The 19173-nt window shown below is 43.7% G+C and overlaps 1 protein-coding gene across 2 annotated transcripts in view; it reads left to right on the top strand.

The window, feature by feature from the left end:
• RAB3B (RAB3B, member RAS oncogene family) overlaps window positions 1–16248 on the top strand; it is a 61811-nt gene extending 45563 nt beyond the window's left edge. For both annotated transcript variants that reach the window (XM_028514186.2, XM_036026072.1), the window contains exons 4-5: window positions 805–929; window positions 12690–16248. In XM_028514186.2, the coding sequence (XP_028369987.1) occupies window positions 805–929; window positions 12690–12877 (313 nt within the window). In that variant the 3' untranslated portion in view covers window positions 12878–16248. The remainder of the gene's footprint in view (window positions 1–804; window positions 930–12689) is intronic.
• Window positions 16249–19173: the final 2925 nt, after the last annotated feature.

The following is a 19173-nucleotide window of genomic DNA, read 5'->3' as shown; positions in this document are numbered from 1 at the left end:
TGGTTGCTTCTTACACACCCCCAACTGGGAACCCGGCCTACAACCCAGGCATGTACTCTGACTGGGAATTGAACCAGCTACTTTTTGGTTCTCAGGCTGGCACTCAATGCACTGAGCCACACCAGCCAGGGCAGAAAACTATTTTTTTTTAAAGTTTCATAATCATTGTATATGAAAGAAAGCACTGCTGACATTTTGGTTTCTACAAGTAATCATGATCTAAGGGGTATGATTCACTTAGGAGGAGGGGAGGCTAGCCGGGCCTGGGGAAGTCTCCCCGCAGGGAACTGGGGAATAAGCCTTGGGCCTTGGAGGACAAGTTAGTGTGGGAAAAGGATTCCCACACTAACAAGCCACAGAAGAGCATCCGGGGAATAGGTGAGAAGGTTTGTAAAGTGGGAGGAAAGGCAATGAGGCTGGAGAGACAGGAAGTGAAGGGTCTTTAACATTTAACTGAGGGAACTAGACTTTATTGCATGAGTAGTAGGGGAAAGAAATCTTTTAAGAAAAACATGGTCAGACAGATGTTTTAGAAAGAGCTCTCTGCCCAGTGAGAAGAGGTATAGGCAGATGCATTAGAAGAGGGTTCCAAAGAGGTAGGTGAGGTTTACAACCAGGGCTCAGGGGTCGGCCTCTGTGACAGCCAGTAGGGGCAGGTATCTGTCTCTGTCCTCAGCTGAATTAACTGACAGTAACTCAGATGTTGGTATTCCCATGGAAGAGAATTGATTTCTTCAAGCTCTATAGAGTCCTTTTCAGTCTAGGGGGTGTCATTAGCATGGTCCTGTCTCTGTCACTCTTTAGGGCCACTCAGATCAAGACCTACTCCTGGGACAATGCACAGGTTATCCTGGTGGGAAACAAGTGTGACATGGAGGAAGAAAGGGTTGTTCCCACTGAGAAGGGCCGGCTCCTCGCAGAGCAGCTGGGTATGTACACAACATGTGTGTGTTCATGTGTGTGCATGAGATTGTGACACTGGGGATTGTGATTGTGAAGTACGTACATATGTGCTCTGTAAGTATTGTTTTATATTTGTGTGATGTACATATAGCTTTGTGCCAGGTAATTCACTATTTGTTATATGTACATTATTTGTTACATTGAATATATAAGTAAAACCAAATTATGAACTTTTTAAAATCAGCTCCTTCTACAAAAGATATGAAATGTTTTATAAAAATCATCATAATACATTTTTTAAAACCTACATAAGTGACAAAATTGGAGCAATGGAAAAGCAAAGGTATAAGGAAAATAAGAGGAACCAGGGGGTAAGATAAGTATGTATACTGTAAATTCTTGGGCATGTGCAAGAGTTGGGCTAAAATATTGGCTTTGAGCTTCCTAGCAACCGTTGCAAAGAGGAAAACATAATCAGTTACAGGGTTCAGAGATGGTTCTTAAGTAAAAAACCAACCCATTGTTCCAGAGAAGCACTGCTTTCATTGGCAACTGTATAGCAGACTGTATTTGCAGCGTATGGCAATGTCCTTAATATCGAACAACCTTACAGTAACTATAACACTGAACATCATAGGCTGTGTCTTACACTTTCTCTCAATGTAAACTGATCCTTCCTCACCAAAACACATTTCACAACAAAAGTTATTGTATGAAGGGATGAAATAGTGAGGCTGAAGTATGTGGCTTAGTAATGCTCTCATGCTTCCCAAGGTTAAACCACCTTGACTCTCCTGCTGCATTGACACCCAGGTGCTGTGGGTGTGTCTCAGTGACCCTCAGCAGGACTCCTGCCTACACTTGCTTAAAATAGCAGCTTTTTCTTTTATTTTTTCTTTTGCAAATTTCATTTATTTATTTTTAGAGAAAGGGGAGAAAGAGAGGAGAGAAACATCAATGTGTGGTTGCCTCTCGCACGTCACCTACTGAGGACCTGGCCTGCAACCCAGGCATGTGCCCTAGACTGGGAATTGAACCAGTGACCCTTTGGTTCACAGGTCAACATTCAGTCCACTGAGCCACACCAGCCAGGGCCAGCTTTTTCTTTTTTTTTTTTTTTGTATTGGGGTTCAGTGTAAGATTGACTTAGGAAAAAAAAAAAAGATTGACTTAGGGAAATCTTCCCATAGAAGAATGCATGTACTGCCTAGCTTTTAGCCAGTCTTTGTAAGTAGTTGTCACAACCTAGGTGTCATAACTTTGCAGAAGTATGGAGTTTAAATTTACACTGTCTGACAATTTCTGAAGTACAGATATTTAGGCTGGTATGTGGGCAAACTCTATAATATACAAGTACATTGTATATATTACATGTATTAGGAGTACATGTGTGTTGGGGAAGGTATCCTATACTTTTCTTCCCTCCTCTATTCCCCAGAGTGTTCTGGAATAGAAAGTAGCAAACTGTAGGTGAATTAATAAATGGGAGGTTGAGTCATTTTGGGTCATGCTGTTCTTATACCATCACAGAGGTTCCTGGGCTCCGGAAAGTACCTCTACCTATCTGTGGTTCACAGAACAGTAAGCATGTGATGAAGCCCACACCTGGGTGATCTCAGGCTATCTCTTTATGTCCTCAACCTGCTGTCCCCAGGGGAATGCCCAACACTCTCCCTGGACTAGCTATGCCCCATTTGTTTGGAATGCTCCCTTCCATGTCCCAACCCCTACTTTCATTCATCCAATGAACACCCCCCACTCAGCTTTCAAAACAGCTCAAGCTTCACAACTTCTGTGTGTGAAGCCTTTCCTGGCTGCCCAGAGCTCTTTTCTTTGTGTCCACACTGCATGTGCACCATACAGGCAGCAGTCACAGTGCCGGTTGCACTTAGGTGCACTTGTTTTCCTGTCCATCTCCCGAACTCTCCTTGAGGACAGGAAATGAGTCTTGTTTATCTTTGAACCCACAGTGCCTATCATATGGCCTGGCACCGAGTAGATACTGCAAAAATATGTTTTGATTAAATTTTTATTATGTTAAGTATTTGGCTACCTCATTTTACTTCAATCCAATTAAGACTTCCTGAGTACCTACTCTATGCCAGGTACTGCACACTGAAATAGGATACATTTCCTGGTCTGTGGAGGACAGAAACAATGATACCCCAAGTGATCAGTGTTGTGATAGAGGGATATGCCGGCGGTTGTGGGAGCATCGTTGGGGTCAGAGAACATGATGCCCAAACTGAATCTTAAAGACAAGGAGGAGCAGCCAACTGAGGAAAAGAAGCAAGACATTCTACGCAGGAGGAATAACACTGGCAAAGGCAAGGAACAGCACTTGGTGCTCAGGCAACCATAAATCATGGGATTGTGTGAGCCTATCGCAGTGTTTCCCAAAGAGAGAGAAACCCATGACACTGGAAGTGTGCAAGGTGATTTTATGTAATGTTTTGATGTGTATTAGAAAAAATATGATCAGCATGTCAAACCCTTAGAGTTAAGACTAAGTTTTAGAAAGATGAGTTAGTTTTATATTAGGAAAAAATATAGCTAGCATGCCAAGTCCTTATGACTAAGATTTTTAAAAACCAAGTTGGTTAAATATTGATTAGGTGTTTACCATGTGCCAGGCACTGTTCTAACTGTTTTATGGTATTACTCATTTAATTCAATCCTCCTAGAACCCTCCGAGAAAAAATACTTTTCTTATCTCCAAGATACTGTTTTTTTAACAGATGAGAAAACTGAGGCACAGAGAAGTTGAGTAACTTGCTTAAGGTCACACAGTTAGGAATAGGTAGAGTCACAGTTTGAACCCAAGCAGTAGTCTGGCTTCAGAGCCCAACCACTTACCCACACTATAGGGCATGTATGGTAATAATGGGTGATGTATCTTGAGTCAGGCATTGTATGAAATACTTTGCAGTAATTGTCTCATTTAATGCTCACTATAACCCTTCAAGGTAGGTGCTATAGGGTCATGTCCAATACTCTGAAAAATGAAATTTAGAGGTTAAGTAACTTGCTCAAAATTACACAGTTAAGAAGTGGAGTCAACATAGATCATAATTTATGTAGAAACATAGATGGAAGTGACATTAATTCTTCGTTAAGGGTTTAGGGAGGCACTTGAAGAGGGCCTTATTAGTGAATTGGTCAGATTTGGGCAGTAACCCAGCGCTGTCCTACTCCAGTTCCTGAGCTTTCCTCTATTGCTTACCAGAACTTGCTTACTTACAATGTCTCTCTCTTTTACTAGACCTCAAGAGCAGCTGAAATTATGTCTAACTTGTTCCCTATTCCAAGCACCCAGAACAGGGTAGATATGCATTCTTCATACATTTATTCACTTGTTCATCAAAAAAATATGTTCTGAGCATGTACTCTGAGCTGGGCAGGTTCTTTTTGGCACTTGAGATACAACAGTGAACCAAACAGCTCTGGTCCTTACTATCATGAAACTAATGAGGAAAGAAATTTCAAACCCATATATACAAAAATTTAGAATCCAAAATGTATATTTAGAACCAAAAAAATGTAGAATCCAAAATGGGTGAGTTGCATGGTATGTGAGTTATATCTCAATAAAGGTGTTAAAATTTGTAGTAAGTTCTGCATGAGTTAGGACTCTTGATATGACAAGTGATAAAATCCCAAGTCAAACTAGCTTTAACTTAAAAGAAAACAAAATTTATTACCTCATGTAGCTGGGAATTCCATTAGACCCAGGACTCAACTGCACTCTCTAGTTCTCAGCTTTGCTTACCCCTTCAGCCTCCTCCAGTAGTCAGACTCTGCATGGGGAGTACGATGGATGGTGGCAGCTCCAGATTCATATCTTCCCAACTCCTGCAAAAACAGCCTGTCTTTCCCAGCCACCATATATTAATCTCAGGGAAGAATATCATTGGTCACCTGTGAGTCACATGGCTATCCCAATGGCTGGGAGAGGCAAGTATTATAACCTATAGTCCCACAACAGCTGTGTAAACTAGGGATTCCCTAAAGGAAGTTATGGTGGACAGATAAAAATAACATAAGTCACCAATGCTATAAAGAAAGTGAAAAAGAGAGACCTAATTTTAGATTGGAGAGTCAAGATCTTCTGAGAAAGTAACACTTAAGCTGACAATTAAGGATGAGAAAAAGTTAGCCAGGCAAAAGGTGGGCATGCAGGGCGAGGAGGTGTTGGGGTGGAGGGGTGTGTTCTACAGTAAGAATTTCTACAGTAAGAATAGGCCTAACGTGGGGTAGAGCTTGAAACCCTCATGAGAGTGAAAGAAGACCACGTCACAGGAATAAACAGTCACAGGGAGAATTGTGTGAGATGACAGTGAAGAGGCAGAGCCCAGATCACAGGGTCTTGTGGACCATGTTGAGAATTTTGCAAGGAAGCGGTCAGATCTGGCAAAGTGAGGGAAGATGCTCAGCCCCCCTCATCGCCACCCTAGCCCTATCTCTCTGCCATGTCAGCTGTTAAATAAGTTTCAGTGGCCTGCTTGTCAGTGCCACAGTGCTGTTCTCTGCTTTATGGGGACCCTCTTTGGGATTTCCTCTTTCTTTAGCTTTTCTCAGCTCACTCAGCCAAGACTATTGGTATGGCCAGCAGCTAGCATTTGTTAAAGCTGTGAGCAAGTAGCAATAGGCCTTGATAAAGTTCCTGGGACATGAGTAAGGCTACAAAGATGCTGAGGAAAGTGGATTTTTGGGAGGGTGGAGGAGTTTCAGGCACTCCTATTCCAGGAAGCATGGCATTTTAGGCTCTGCCTCCATGTGACCTTCAGAAAGGGGCTGTTTGTCCCTTCCTGGGATTTGACTGGCAGTGGGTCTGGCTAGAGCCCAGGGATGCTAGTAACCACTAAAAGGTAAATGCGCTTCTACCCACAAGGGAAGAAGAGACCCATTTAAAATGTAGCTTTGAAACACACACATACACTCACTCCAGCCAAGTGTAGTGGGAAAAACCTCAGACCAGAAGTGAGGAGACTGAAGATTTTACCCTGCTTCTGCCACCAGTTTCCTGTGCAACACGGAGCACCTAGTTTCCTGTCTGGGGTCTCGGTTTGCCCCTCTGGTGAGCAGGGGGTGTGGATTAGTTGACTGGGAAGGCCTGTTCGGCTCCATTCATCTTTGATCCCATGATTTCAATTTACACAGCTCTCCACTCATCACTCAGGCCCCTCGGGCCCTTGTACACTGCCTTGCTTATTTGAGGCACTTGCTGAATATTTGGGGGTTGGGATGAATTATTGAAGTCTTGCATCACTGAGCCTGGTTACAGCTAAATAAAGACCTAGCTGGCACTGATAAAAACTAACTTTGCTGCAATTCTCTTGTGACCCCTCACTCTCACCCACCTGGAAGGCGGCATTTCATCAGCTCCAGTAGACTGATGAAGATGCTGAGTCCAGACTGCTCATGTTTTCTTGTATACAGAGAGCTATGCCACACTTCTGTGTCACTGTTTTTTCGTGTAAAGATTATGTGACTTTTCTGAGCATACAGGTAGTAGGCGGCAGGCCCAGTACTGCTCAAACTCAGCCTTTGGACTTAAAATATCCTAAGGCTCCTATTTTATCATCCAGTGGTGTTTTCCCAAAAACCTGCCATAGTTTCTCTTCAAATTTCCATCCTCAGTCACAATGTTAGTGAGATTTCTTTAGATTATGTTGTGGTCATACATAACCTGAGTCAGAAACTTCTATAATAAAGTTTTTTTTTTCTTTCATTTACATTCTCTGCTTACATTACATGCCACTGCAAGTCAGCTCCAACTCACTCCCAACTTCCTACTCTGGGATCTAATCTGGAATGGCTAAACCACACAAAGGCTCTTAAAGCTTTTGGTGAAACTTGGAATGGCCACATCCATTGGCCAAAAGAAGTCACACAGTCAAATCTGATGTTGAAGTAGGGAGATATATTCCTTCCACAAGGAGGCACTGCAAGCCACCTCACAATCTGTCGGGATGTAAAATCCTCTGCAGGGAGGGCAATGAATAATCCACCACAATCACTGAACACATGATGGACCCATGAATGCATTTCCTGCCTTCAAAGTTCTCATTGACCAGGGAAATAGAGAGATCATTTCAATATCCTCTGGATAGATGTCTATGCTAGTGCTTAGCCTGTTACTATCATTCTTTACCCTTCACCTGTCTCGCTCCTGCAACCCCCTCTGGGGTGTCGATCTTTGCAGGCTGTGTTTCCCAGGCTCCGATGACAGTGGCCCCTGACTGGGTCAGCCAAGGAGAGATGCTGGCAGGTGATGGGGAAAAGGGAGAAACTTGGATATCGCCCTCAACCTCCAACCCCTTAGTCAGCATCTCCAGTAGAGGCTGCTCTTCTCTGACTCCTGCTCCCATGGTTCTAGCTTCCTTTGGTCCCAGTAATAGTTTTTGTTTTGGTTTGGCTTTTGCTATTGATAATCTCTGGGTTTCCTCACTATCGATTTAACCTCTTAGTTCTTCTATCACCGATATAATCAATTCCCTGTGGATTAAATATTAAGAATAGTTCCTATTTTCCTATTGGGATCTGAATGGAACAACTCCATAAGCAAGTTGTAATGGTGTTGCAGGGGTGAGAACATTGCATGTTCTGAGTGGTAGAGGTTGGCTGGGAAGAGAAAGGGAAGGCCCTCTTGAATCAGTGACTCCACAAGTAAGTAATAAAGATAATTACAAGTAGGAGCTAAAGAGTAATAGCCTGAGCAAAGGCAACAAATAACAAAGTGTTAATGTTTCTGGAACATGGTGTGACCCGGGAAGATGAGGCTGGGTCATGGTTGTTAAGCCAACGAGTCTGGCTGTTATGTTAATCAGAACTCTTTCAGTTCCACTGACACAAATCCAAGTCAAAATAGCTTATATTATAAAATAGGGGCATAACTTAAACAGAATGGAAGAAAAGGTTGCTGAAATGAGATGGCCAAGAAATTGAGAGGCCAGGGTGTTGGATGGATTGTGCACACGAAACCCAAAGCTCCTGAGAATAAGACAACACTGGGTAGAGAGGAAGACAGCGAGCCCCTCGCCAAAATCACCAGTGACTGGAGGAAATGAGTTGAAGACTCACACATGATGGAGATGAAGAGGTATCAGAGCAGGATGGAGAAGGGATTTGAACATGTAAATGAAGGAACAGTGCTCTGGGGCAGTGTCAGGATGGAGAGGTGAGTTTCTGAATAGAATTCTGAAGTCAAACTCAGAAGCGGGCAGTGTGGACACAGTCTGTGGTGCTGCGGGTCTGTGACAGCTGCCTGTGGACTGGATGGGTAACATGATCATTTTGGGGTGGAGGGAATCATATAAGATTCAGTTAAGAATCAGGACCTGCTAATGACAAGTAAAAAAAATCCTGTTGTCATGAAGCCAGATGGAAGGAGGAAAGGACTGGGGGGCCAGTCTGATTAATTGGTTGTCATCTTTGTGATCTCACTAGATTCTTAGCTCCTGAGAATCCTTACTAATGAACCTGAGGAAAAGGTTATCATCTGGGCCTACTAATGAAGAACCTTCTAGGAGACTGGCAGTAATTAGGTGGGGGATGAATTTGGAGTTCTGCCAGCAAAAGAGCTAGCTAGGCCCATGAGCTGGTTACTTGAATCAGAGTTCTCATACTTTGGGTACCTTTGAGATGACAGTGGAGACATGTCCTTGGCATGATGTGTGAGCTCTTCATGTTTGTTCACCTACTACCTCATCTCTCACCACTCTGAGCTTTCTGCTCCACACTCAGTCTTAGCCAAAAGGCCAAGAAGTGATGAGCTTTCTACTCCAGTGATAAAAAACTGCTATCACTGCTATCGCCATAGGTCCTTCTAGCATATACCAAGGGTGTGTGTGTGTGTGTGTGTGTGTGTGTGTGTGTGAGTTTAGAGAGAGGAGAGGGAAGGAAAAAGAGAAGGAGAGAAACATCAATGTGAGAGAGAAATATTGATCAGTTGCCTCTCGTACGTGCTCCAACCATGGGATCAAACCTGCAGCCTAGGCGTGACCAGCAACCTTTCACTTTGTAGGATGATGCCCAACCAACTGACCCATACTGGTCAGAGCACCAAGGCTGTGTTTTGCCTCATTATCTGTGCTTATACTTTTTCCCCATGTGGTGTGCCGCACATGCATGTGCCCAATCATATGTCTTTATCTAGCTGATATTTTCTTAGGGATCAGCTTCTCTAAGAAGCCTTCCCTGGCCCCCAGTTTCATTTAGGCACCTCCTTTGTGCCCTGACAATCCCCTGGCTTCTCACCATCCCAGCGTTTATCACTATAATATTGTCACTATGCCTCTTCCACACTAGAAAAGGAGTTTCTTAAGGGTAGGAATGGTGTCTAGTTCACCTCAGTGTCCCCAGTGCCCAGAACAGGATCTGCCATGCTCATTGAGCTGAGTTCTTATGACCCCCTACTGTCCACCTCTCCTCACTCACACCCTCCATGCTCATTCCCACCTCCTTCATTCATCTATTCATTCGACTAGTACTCACCAAACACATACTGTAGCTGGTGCAGAGGCTCAGATGAATAGCATGGTCCCTGCATGGGAGCTCCTTGTCAAATGGATTTCTCCATGCAGGGTAACATGTGTTTTGGCAGAGGAAAGCACAGAGAATGAAGAGGCCCTGTCTAAGCTGAGTCCTAAAGAATGAGAAGTTAGGCAGGTGAAGAGTTTTGCTCAGTACTGGCCTGAAAGCTTCCCATTCCCACTAACTTTTGTAAGCTTCCTCCCCTCTCCTCTGCTGCTGCTCTCTCCATCCACTAAGTGTTCCTCTGGTTTGCTCTCTGTGGGTAAGAAATGTTATAGTGTGTTCTGTCACTGTTCCAACTGAGAGCAAGACAAGGGGGCAAGGGATAGGGCCCTGGCTCATGTCCCATCTCTAAGCCTCAGTTTCCCTATCTGTAAACTATTAAGTGCTAGCCCTTGTCTCACCCCGGCCCTCACAAGGTTGTTTTAAAATTGTATTTGTGAGCTGTTTTGGATTTTGCACCTATGAAGATTGACACTCAGGTTAGTGGGTCTTTTCTCCACAATTTCATTTGGTGTCCCTTTGTCCCTGGCACTCAATATAGACCTGGTACAAAGTCAGTGTTCAGTAAAGACCTGGTTTATTGATTAGTAATGAATGATGAAGAAAATGAGGGTTTCCCCAAAGGTCTTAGGATGCAATGCAGGGGCAAGGAAGCTGGGACCAAGGTGGTCTAGAAGTATAAGGGAAAGAGAATTGCCTTGTATTGGATATGCCAATCACTTCACATACATTTGTGCATTTAATTCTCATCACCACTCTATGAGGTATATAATATTTACCCATTCTGCAGGTGAGAAAACAGGCTGAGAGAGATTAGGCAACTTGCCCACAGTTGCACAGCTGGTAGTTGACTGAGACTATATTTAAATCCAGGCTGTCTAAGTGTTGGACCTGTTCCCACTGCCCACCTGCCCAATGTGGAATATTATCCCCTCAGTACCAGTTCCTTGGAAGGCATGTGTGTCCCTGGCCTTGACCTGTGTCCTCATGTTCATCTAAACTGATGGTTTAAGCCTATTTACTTCTTTATCTGTTTGCCCCTTTCCTAGGCAAGCAATACCCACCCCCCACCTCCCCTAACACTGTCACTTGTAATGAACCAGTCAAAGACCAGAGAGTTGATTTTTATGATATTCAGTAAGGAAAAGCTACGTGCTGAAGGGTCTCTGAAGCTGACTAGGTTTCTATGGCCTGGGGATAATAAGCCAGCAGCTGCCTCCTTCTTCACCTCATACTGCAATTAGCTGGCACTTCTGCAGCTGGCCTTTCTCAGGGTGGGAAGTGGGCCACAGGAGGAGCTGTCACCTGGAGGTGGGCTGGCAGCAGTTGTGAGTGCCTTCAAGCTGAGATGGCTGGGGGAAGAGGAACCTTGTTTGTACCTGGGAGCTTCAGCCTCTTTGTGGACAGTGGGATACTAGGGAGAAGAAAGGAGGAGGAAAGAGACCGCCTCCTTTGTGGGAGAAGATGAAAAAGAGGGAGATGAGAGATGCAGATGAAAAAAGAGCAGAAAGAAACTGTCATTGTAACAGGCAACTTTTGGTAGTAGTTTATCCATCACCTCACTCAGTCCCCCCAACCTCTGTCAGCAGGAGGACGGTGTTATTATTCCCGTTTGACAACCAGGGAGTCTGAGACTCAGAGAGGTTAAGTGATTCAGAGAGATGAAGTGACTTGCCCAGAATCAGACACTTTGGTAGCCAGATAAAAGCAAGGAGGCCAAAGATACTTTTAAAGGAAGAAAAAAGATATGATTGAAGTGGGGTGCGGGGGAGGTTAAGTGAAAGGGAGGAAGAGGAAAAAATAGGCTGGGCTGTGTATGGACTTGGGAGTCAGCCAAACCCAGATCTAAACCCAATTTCCACTAATAAAGCCATGTGACCTTTTGTGAATTATATAGTCTCTTGGAACCTTCATTTTCTCATTTATAAATTAGAAAAGATTATATTCACCCAACAGGCTGCTGTGAGGATTAAGTAAATTGATATTTGTAAAGCTCCTAGCATAGAATCTGGCATATAGTAGGTGCTCAATAAATATTAGAGACCCCCAAAGAGAGAGTTCAAGGAACATAAGGGAAAAAGAAGAGCTAAAATGAAAAAAACAACAACAACAAAAATGGAAGAAAGAAGCTTTTGAAAAGAAATAAAGATAGATTCAGAAGGAAGGGGAAGAGGTAGACAGACAAAAGGGGAAGGAGTAGGCTAGGCCAGGGAAATGATGGAGAAAGCAGCTTATGCTTCCAAGGGCTGCTGCAAACCTGGCCAAGATACCTCAGTTTGAAAGCAGCCACTTTGTCTGAATCAGGAGGGCCTTTCTTGTGTCTCCTTGGACAACCAAGTTCTGTTCATTGTCACAGAAAGTGTCATTAAGGATCTCAAGGTACAAAACAGACAAGAATGTCTCATGCTTTAGGTGCAGTTTTCTCTGGGCCTTTCTGGAGGTCTGTGGTGGGGAGGGACAGATTCTGGGGGGAATTCAGAAAGGAGAAACCCCACCGAGTGGCGGTAAGCCATTGTGTCTGTTGGTGGAAAGGGCAAATAGAGTTTTGCTTATTCACTATGGATCTTGGGGTGACTCCCCGAGCCTACACTAGTGCTGGCCAGGCTAGGGTGAGTGGGAGGCAGGGGAAAGAGGAGGAAAAGCCCTGGTCAAAAAGGCCAAAGCCTAGGTTTCTCATATTGGTACCTCTGCTTGTCTTGGGCTACTCAGCTTATTTCTCTAAGCCACACTGTGTTAGTGAAATGGAAGTCTGCCTGGACACTCTTCCTGTCCCCAGATGTGACATGAAGACCAAATGATGTAATGGATGTGATAAATGCCTTGGAAACTGTGAAGTACTGTGCACACATATGGAAGTATTCATTCTATCAGGAAATACATCTAGTGACTCCCCTCTGTGTAAGGCACAGGGCTATATACTTTACATTCATTATCTTATTTATCCTCAACTAATTCTATGACGTAGGTAAAATCATCCCTATTTATAGGGCATTGATTCATGAAGAGAATTGGTGACTTTCTGGGGGTTACACAGTGGGTCAATGGTAGAGCCAGGATCTGCCCAGTCCTTAAACCAGTGCGGGTAATCCCTTCTCTGTACCATCTCCTTGAAGCAGAATTCTCTGCTCATGGACTTAGGCCTCCTTGCCTCACCCCTGAGCACTACCTGTATTAATCTAGAGCATTCTGGCCAGGGGGCATGAAAGGGAAGGGGAAAATCCTTACCTGTATCTCTCTCCTCTCCTCAGGGTTTGACTTCTTTGAAGCCAGTGCCAAGGAGAATATCAGCGTGAGGCAGGCCTTTGAGCGCCTGGTAGATGCCATTTGTGACAAGATGTCTGATTCGCTGGACACAGACCCCTCCGTGCTGGGTGCCTCCAAGAACACCCGTCTCTCGGACACCCCGCCGCTGCTGCAGCAGAGCTGCTCCTGCTAGGCAAGGCGAACCCTCCTGCTCTCCCCTCATGGTGGCCCCACACCCACTCTGTTTCCCCTGTTACATTCTGTCCATCCCCAGCCCCAAGCCAGCTGTGTTGCTGCTGTTCTTTGCCTGCAGCAGAGGTGGAGGCATGCCCCAGGGGTTCTCTGCAGATGGCCCCACTTACAGACACTCAGCGCTATACTAACATCCAGGTTGCAACATGGGTGGAGATTCATTTACAAAAGAAGACTCCATTTTACAAAGGGGATCCACAACAGGGACTTGGAAGGCAAATCTCTTAGATTTCCTCCATTTACCAAAATTTGACACACATATACCTTTCAGGACCTGGCCAACCATGTAAAGTGAGGCCCACCCGCACAGCTAATCCTATTAAAGAAAAGTTCCCCCTACACAACACGCCTGTTTCATATCAGGCTCCCCTATGGAGCTTCCTCACACTGCAAGTCAAGCTTCACTCTCGAAGCCCTGTGTCTGTCGCCAGGGATGCCCACGGGGCCTGGGCAGTTGCTGTGGTGACAGGCCAGGGCTAATCTCCGGAGAGCTCTCTAATGATACCGAAGGAGCAAAAGCTGAGTCAGAAACACACTTAAAAGGAAAAGATTATTCCCTTCAAAATGTCAAAGATCCCTGCTATATGAAAGAGCAAGGGAGGGAGCTCAAGAAAGACAAAAAGAGAAACACAGGCAAGATAGAGAAACAGGTCATGAATTTCTGATGTTGTTGCTTTCCAGCTGGTTCTAAACTAGGGGAACTCGATGAAATTGGTCACTGGTTCTTAAATTCCAAGAATCTGAAAAATTTAGAGTTGGTAGGGTCCCAAATCTGACCTGGTCTGACTAGTTAATTCCAATCCCTATCTCTGATAGGTGGACGTCAGTCCTCACAACCAAAATCTCTTCCTCTAAAGCACACACTCCGGTCAGGGACGGGAGCTCATTGTTCACACCGTCTTTGGACAGCTCTCACAATCTGAAGTTTCTCCTTGTTTCTAAGCTGAAACCTGCCTCCTCGAAGTTCTTCCTTTTCTCACTCAATTTGTACTAGCTCTGCTGTCAGAGACCTCACAGAATCTGCTCCCTCGACACCCTTAGAGGACTTGAAAACAGAAATCATGATCCCTGGGATCTGCCCTTTCTCTAAATCAATAGCTCTGATCCCTTTTGCCATCGTACATAGGGTCTTCTCCCCATCCTGCCCTTTCTCCCAGCCCATCTTCCAATCCCTCCCAAGTAGTCCCACTGGAAAATGTGATTCAAAGCAGAATAAATCTAAGGTGGGGAGGAGGGGAGCATGACCCTGAAAAAACTGGGGAAGCTAAATTCAGATGTTTCAGTCCCAACCTCATACTCTCCTGGGAGTGAAACCTTAGTTTTTACCAAAGAGCAGGTGTGAAATAACTCCTGGAGGAAGCCACCTAATTAAACACCCGAAGAAAAAAAAAACAAAATATGAAAAATCCTCTGACACTAGAAACAAACTGAATGGATTAACTCATGATTCTAGCTTGTTTGTGGACACTGCACATGTTTGGTTTTTAGCTGAAACAATGACATGGAACTAAGTGATCATTTCTGAAAAACCTTTCTCCCAACTCTGGCCTGAATCTGCAGTTCCCCCCTGCACTAACATGCCACCTCAAAAGTCAGTGAAGGAGCGGGGAGAGTCTCTCCCTAGCTTTCCCTCCATTTTAAATGCAGCTCATTGTTCTAGGAAAGCACATTAACTAGCAACAGGTTCAAGGACTACATAAAAGGGTCCTCCGGAGATAGCCCTATGGTGATGGGGCTTCCTCTGATGCAGTGCAGAGGATGGAACTTTGATCTTGGAATCAGGAGACCTGGACTCTCCCTTAAATCAAGTGTGATGCCTCTAGTTACTTACTCCTCATCTCTGAGTCTTGTTTTTTCACTTATAAAATGAGGGAGGTATTTGGATAATTTTCAATATCCCTTCAGGCACTAATAACTCTGTGATTCTTTTTCATCTTCATGATTTCAGTGGATCTGCAAAATAAACCTGAGACCTGAGGATTATCACCCCAATGTCATTGCAGCTAATACTGATGTCACACTTACTCTGTACGAGGCATTGTTTCAAGCACTTTACATGTATTAACTCATTTATCTTCCCACCATTTTTGTGAGGGAGGCACTGTAATCAACCTCATTAAAAGATGAGGACACTAAGGTACAAAGAGATTCTTGAGCTTGCCTAATATCATATAATGAGTAAATGATAGAATATCGATTCAAACCCAGGTAGTAGGCTTCAAGATTTGTGCTCTTCACCACATTCTGTACTACATTTCTTATAGATAAACTATGATCCAAAGAAATTAAAAGACTTGGCCAAGATCACACAGCTAGCAAGTGTTAAAGCCACATTAGGATTCAATCCCAAGGCCCACAGATTTCAGGTCCACTAGAGAAATGACTTACATCTCTAATTGTTAATAAATTGCTCAATGTTTCAGTCTCAGGCAACCAGATCCCATGAGGCTAAGGAAAAAATGTCCAAGGCTTCTCAGGCCCAGGCACTGGCTTTCCCTGCACCTGCCTTTCCCTGCACCTGCTTCTGTCAGGCAGTTCTTATCTAGCTCTCCAGCAGGGCTTTGGGCAACCTCCCTGCTCCAGTGATGGAGCATTTTAGAGAAGTGATTTGATCAGCTTCTCTGACCATGTAAGAACATGGTCTCCTCACAGAGTAGTCATTCTGGCTGTGCTTTTTACACTGTTAAGTACCATACAAGTCAGGGATAATTACTATTTTTCTGGGCAGTAACATCCATGCACCCTAGTACAAGGATTTCAGACTGAGCTCCTCATGACCCCTGGATATTTTAGTACACATATCAAATAATCTGTTCTCTCCTACTGAGTAGCCTGGCAAAGGCTGAAAATTTTATTTAAAAACTGTCAAATTCTGTAAAACTCAGGGGCCAGTTCAAGGGAGCAAGCATCCTTACAACAGAGGGAATCAAGAGTTAAATGTAATAATGGCCAACGCTTTTACTGGTGACAGGCAAATAGACCTGTTTATTAGATGGCAATTCTCCAGCCCTGCTCTGTGACCTCCTTTCTGCTAAGTGGAAGGCAGCAGCTTCCAGCTGATTGCAGTGCAATGTTCATCAATCACAGTAATAGCACAGTTAGCCACCAAGGCTCAAGCTGCATGGTATGTGTTAGTGGCAACCTGTCCCAGTTTCCACCTTGTTTAACAATCCAAATAAAAGAATAAAAAAAAACCCTCTTGACCTGTAAAGAAGCAAAAGTAGGCCAAAAGTGCAATACAGTATTGTAACTATTTATAGAATCTGTTTTAAATGCATGTGTATCTGTAAATACAAAGTGATTCATGATTTATCATTGTCTCCTCAGTGTGTAGCATTATTCTAGAAGCAGCAAGAGGGCAGCGTGTACTGAGTGGTCACAGACGCATCAAATATTAGATATGGAAGGAAGCTCAGGGAAAATCTTATCCACACTCCTTGTTTTATAAAAAGGAAGGCTGAGGTCCAAGGAGAGGGAGGAAGTGTCCTAAGGTCACTCAGAGTACATTTATGATGGAGCCAGGAGTAGGGCTTAGATCACCTCTGGCTAGAAAATTCACCTTTTCTGTACATATCTATTGTGGGCCTGGCACTATTAAATATTAGATAAATATAGATGAAAACAAAGACCCCTGCTGGCAAAGTACCTTTAGACAAACAGAGGTGTTTCTGAGATATTATCCCAACTTGGCAGACAAGGAAACATAGTCTTGGAAAAGTTAATATGCCTAAGTCACCCACTAGGATCATTTGAACCTGCCCTGTCTGACTCATGCTCTTTCAACATTCCTCTTCGGTTTGTCTCTCAGATGAAGGGTATATGGGGTGCTGGTAATGACACACTCAAGGACTGTCAGAGTTAATTAAATAGCCTCGGTGAGACATTGGTTCCACAATTGCTTTCTGACTGCAGTCTTGTAACGTCCACAGAAGATGAATATCCTCCAGACCTCATTCTTCATTCACATCCCCTGCTCCTGTCCCAAAGCTCTTTCCCCAGTATCAAGTTTTCTAGAGTGTCCTATAGAGTGTTTGTTTGCCAAGAGTTCAGGATACTTGGGAAGGAATTACAGCTATCAGTGTCCTGGGATCTCACCGATTTTAGATTCCTCATTCTAAACCTACGCCTGATTACCTGCACAGCTGGTAAATCAAACAGCAGCCTGTGGCTGAGAGTATATGTAAGAGACAGGCCCATGAGTTACAAATACTGTTACATGATGTTTTCAAAGGTGTGGATCCCTTATGTGAAGTAGGCAAAACTCAAATTTATTCATTCCACAGATTTGTGTCTACCTGTGCCTAGGATACAACTGGTGGCAAATCAGATATAGTCCTTGCCTTCATGAAGGTTATAGTATAGTATAGCAATTTTCAACCTGCGTGCCACAAGAATTTCTAAAACATGCAATATCTGACTAGTCAGGGGCACTGACCTCTTTTCCTTTATATTGTCAGATAAAAAAATGACAACAGCCAACACAATAGCCGTCTGGTATGAATGAATCAAAATTATTTATTACCTATTTTTTTTTGTCAGATTGGCAAAAAGATATTTTTGTGTGCTGCAGAATTTTAGTAATTAGTTTATGTGTTCAATGAGATGAAAAATGTTGAAAATCACTGGTCTAGTAGCTTGTTGTTTAGTCTAGACATTGTAAAGTAACCACCCCAATGTACTTACGTAATTCTCCGAAGGCAAAGTACATCATTCTGAAAACACATACCTGGGAAACCTGAGCCACCTTTGTGGAGCTGTTTCAGGGAGCCTAGGAAGACTCCACTGCACCCAAATATCTCCACTACCCATTGGCAATGGCTTTATATCCCTCAATTAAGCTTTCATTTATTAGTTTAAAACTTTGATGGCTGACTAAGTATAAATCCTCCTGAAAGAGTAAGGGTAAGAGAAGAAACATCTGTACTGTGAAACATGTTTAGATTGCTGGTTGAGTTAATTGTCTTCTGAGGGACATGGAAAACCATTCCAAAACTTAATGACTTAAAACAACAAACATTGTTCTTCATGGTTCTGTGGGTCAGCTGGATCTTGCTGAGGCTGGATGGTCTAGAATGGCCTCATTCACAACATGTCTTTGTCCCCAGATGAGATGACTAGGGTGGTTGAGACCTCTGTCCATGTGGTCTCATCCTTCAGAAAGCTGCCCAGATTTGTTCACATGGTGGTGGAAGTTTTCCAGGCAGCAAGAGAGGGCAAGCTAAAATGCAGAAGCACTTTCAGCCCTGGCGGGCGTAGCTCAGTGGATTAAGCGTGGGCTGGGAATCAAAGTGTCCCAGGTTCGATTCCCAGCCAGGGTACATCCCTGGGTTGCAGGCCATAACCCCCAGCAACCGCACATTGATGTTTCTCTCTCTCCCTCTCCCTCTCCCTCTCCCTCTCTCTCTCTCTCCCTCCCTCCCTCCCTCCCTTCCCTCCCTAACAAAATAAAAATAAATAAATAAATAAAATTTAAAAAAATACAAAAAAAATGCAGAAGCACTTTCTAAGCTTCTGTTTGTAACTTGCTTGCTAATGTCCCACTGATGACCACAAGTCTCATGACCAAGCCTGATTTTAAAGGATGGAGAAATAGGTGCCATCTTTTGATGGCAGGAGCTGTAACATACTGTGGCTACTTTTTCAATCTACGAAAGAAAGCAACTCTATAGTCATCTGAAACTGAGTCTGGTAAATTTCCCTGGGTCTTAAAACCTGGCTCTAAAGATATCTCCCAAAGACAAAAGTCAAAATGGTTTAGAGCAGGGCAGACTCATCATTTCTTTAGTTGTTCAAAGGGTCCACTTTGAAGGAAACAAGACATAATCTGGATAGAAAAGTTTTGATTCTTGTTTAGCAGTCCATTTGGTTACCTTTTAGTCACCCTCTGAGGGATGAACCTGGCTCCTCATTCTGTGGGATTCACCATAATAATGGTTATGATTCCCATCTGAAGTTTCTGGCTGGAAGCCCAGCAGAGAAATTCAGTGTATGTTGGAAAGATGTCTCTGAGAATAGTTGGGCCCTCTGCTGTAGCGATACTTTCTTCCTTGGAGAGCTCATCAGGTCCTGAAGTTTTAGATGCCAAGTCTTTTGCAATGACATACATACACAAGTGCCTACTGGAGATCTCCATGTCTCAAACTTAATATGTCCACATTGGTACTCTTGATTCTGTCCCAAATTCACTTCAACCTTAATCTTCACAGAAACCTAGGTGTTATTCTTAATTCCTTATTT

The sequence above is a fragment of the Phyllostomus discolor genome, chromosome 5 (genome assembly GCF_004126475.2).
Source record: "Phyllostomus discolor isolate MPI-MPIP mPhyDis1 chromosome 5, mPhyDis1.pri.v3, whole genome shotgun sequence".
In the NCBI taxonomy this organism is placed as follows: domain Eukaryota; kingdom Metazoa; phylum Chordata; class Mammalia; order Chiroptera; family Phyllostomidae; genus Phyllostomus; species Phyllostomus discolor.
The sequence above is the reverse complement of the archived record's forward strand: the minus strand, read 5'-3'. Positions and strand labels throughout refer to the sequence as shown.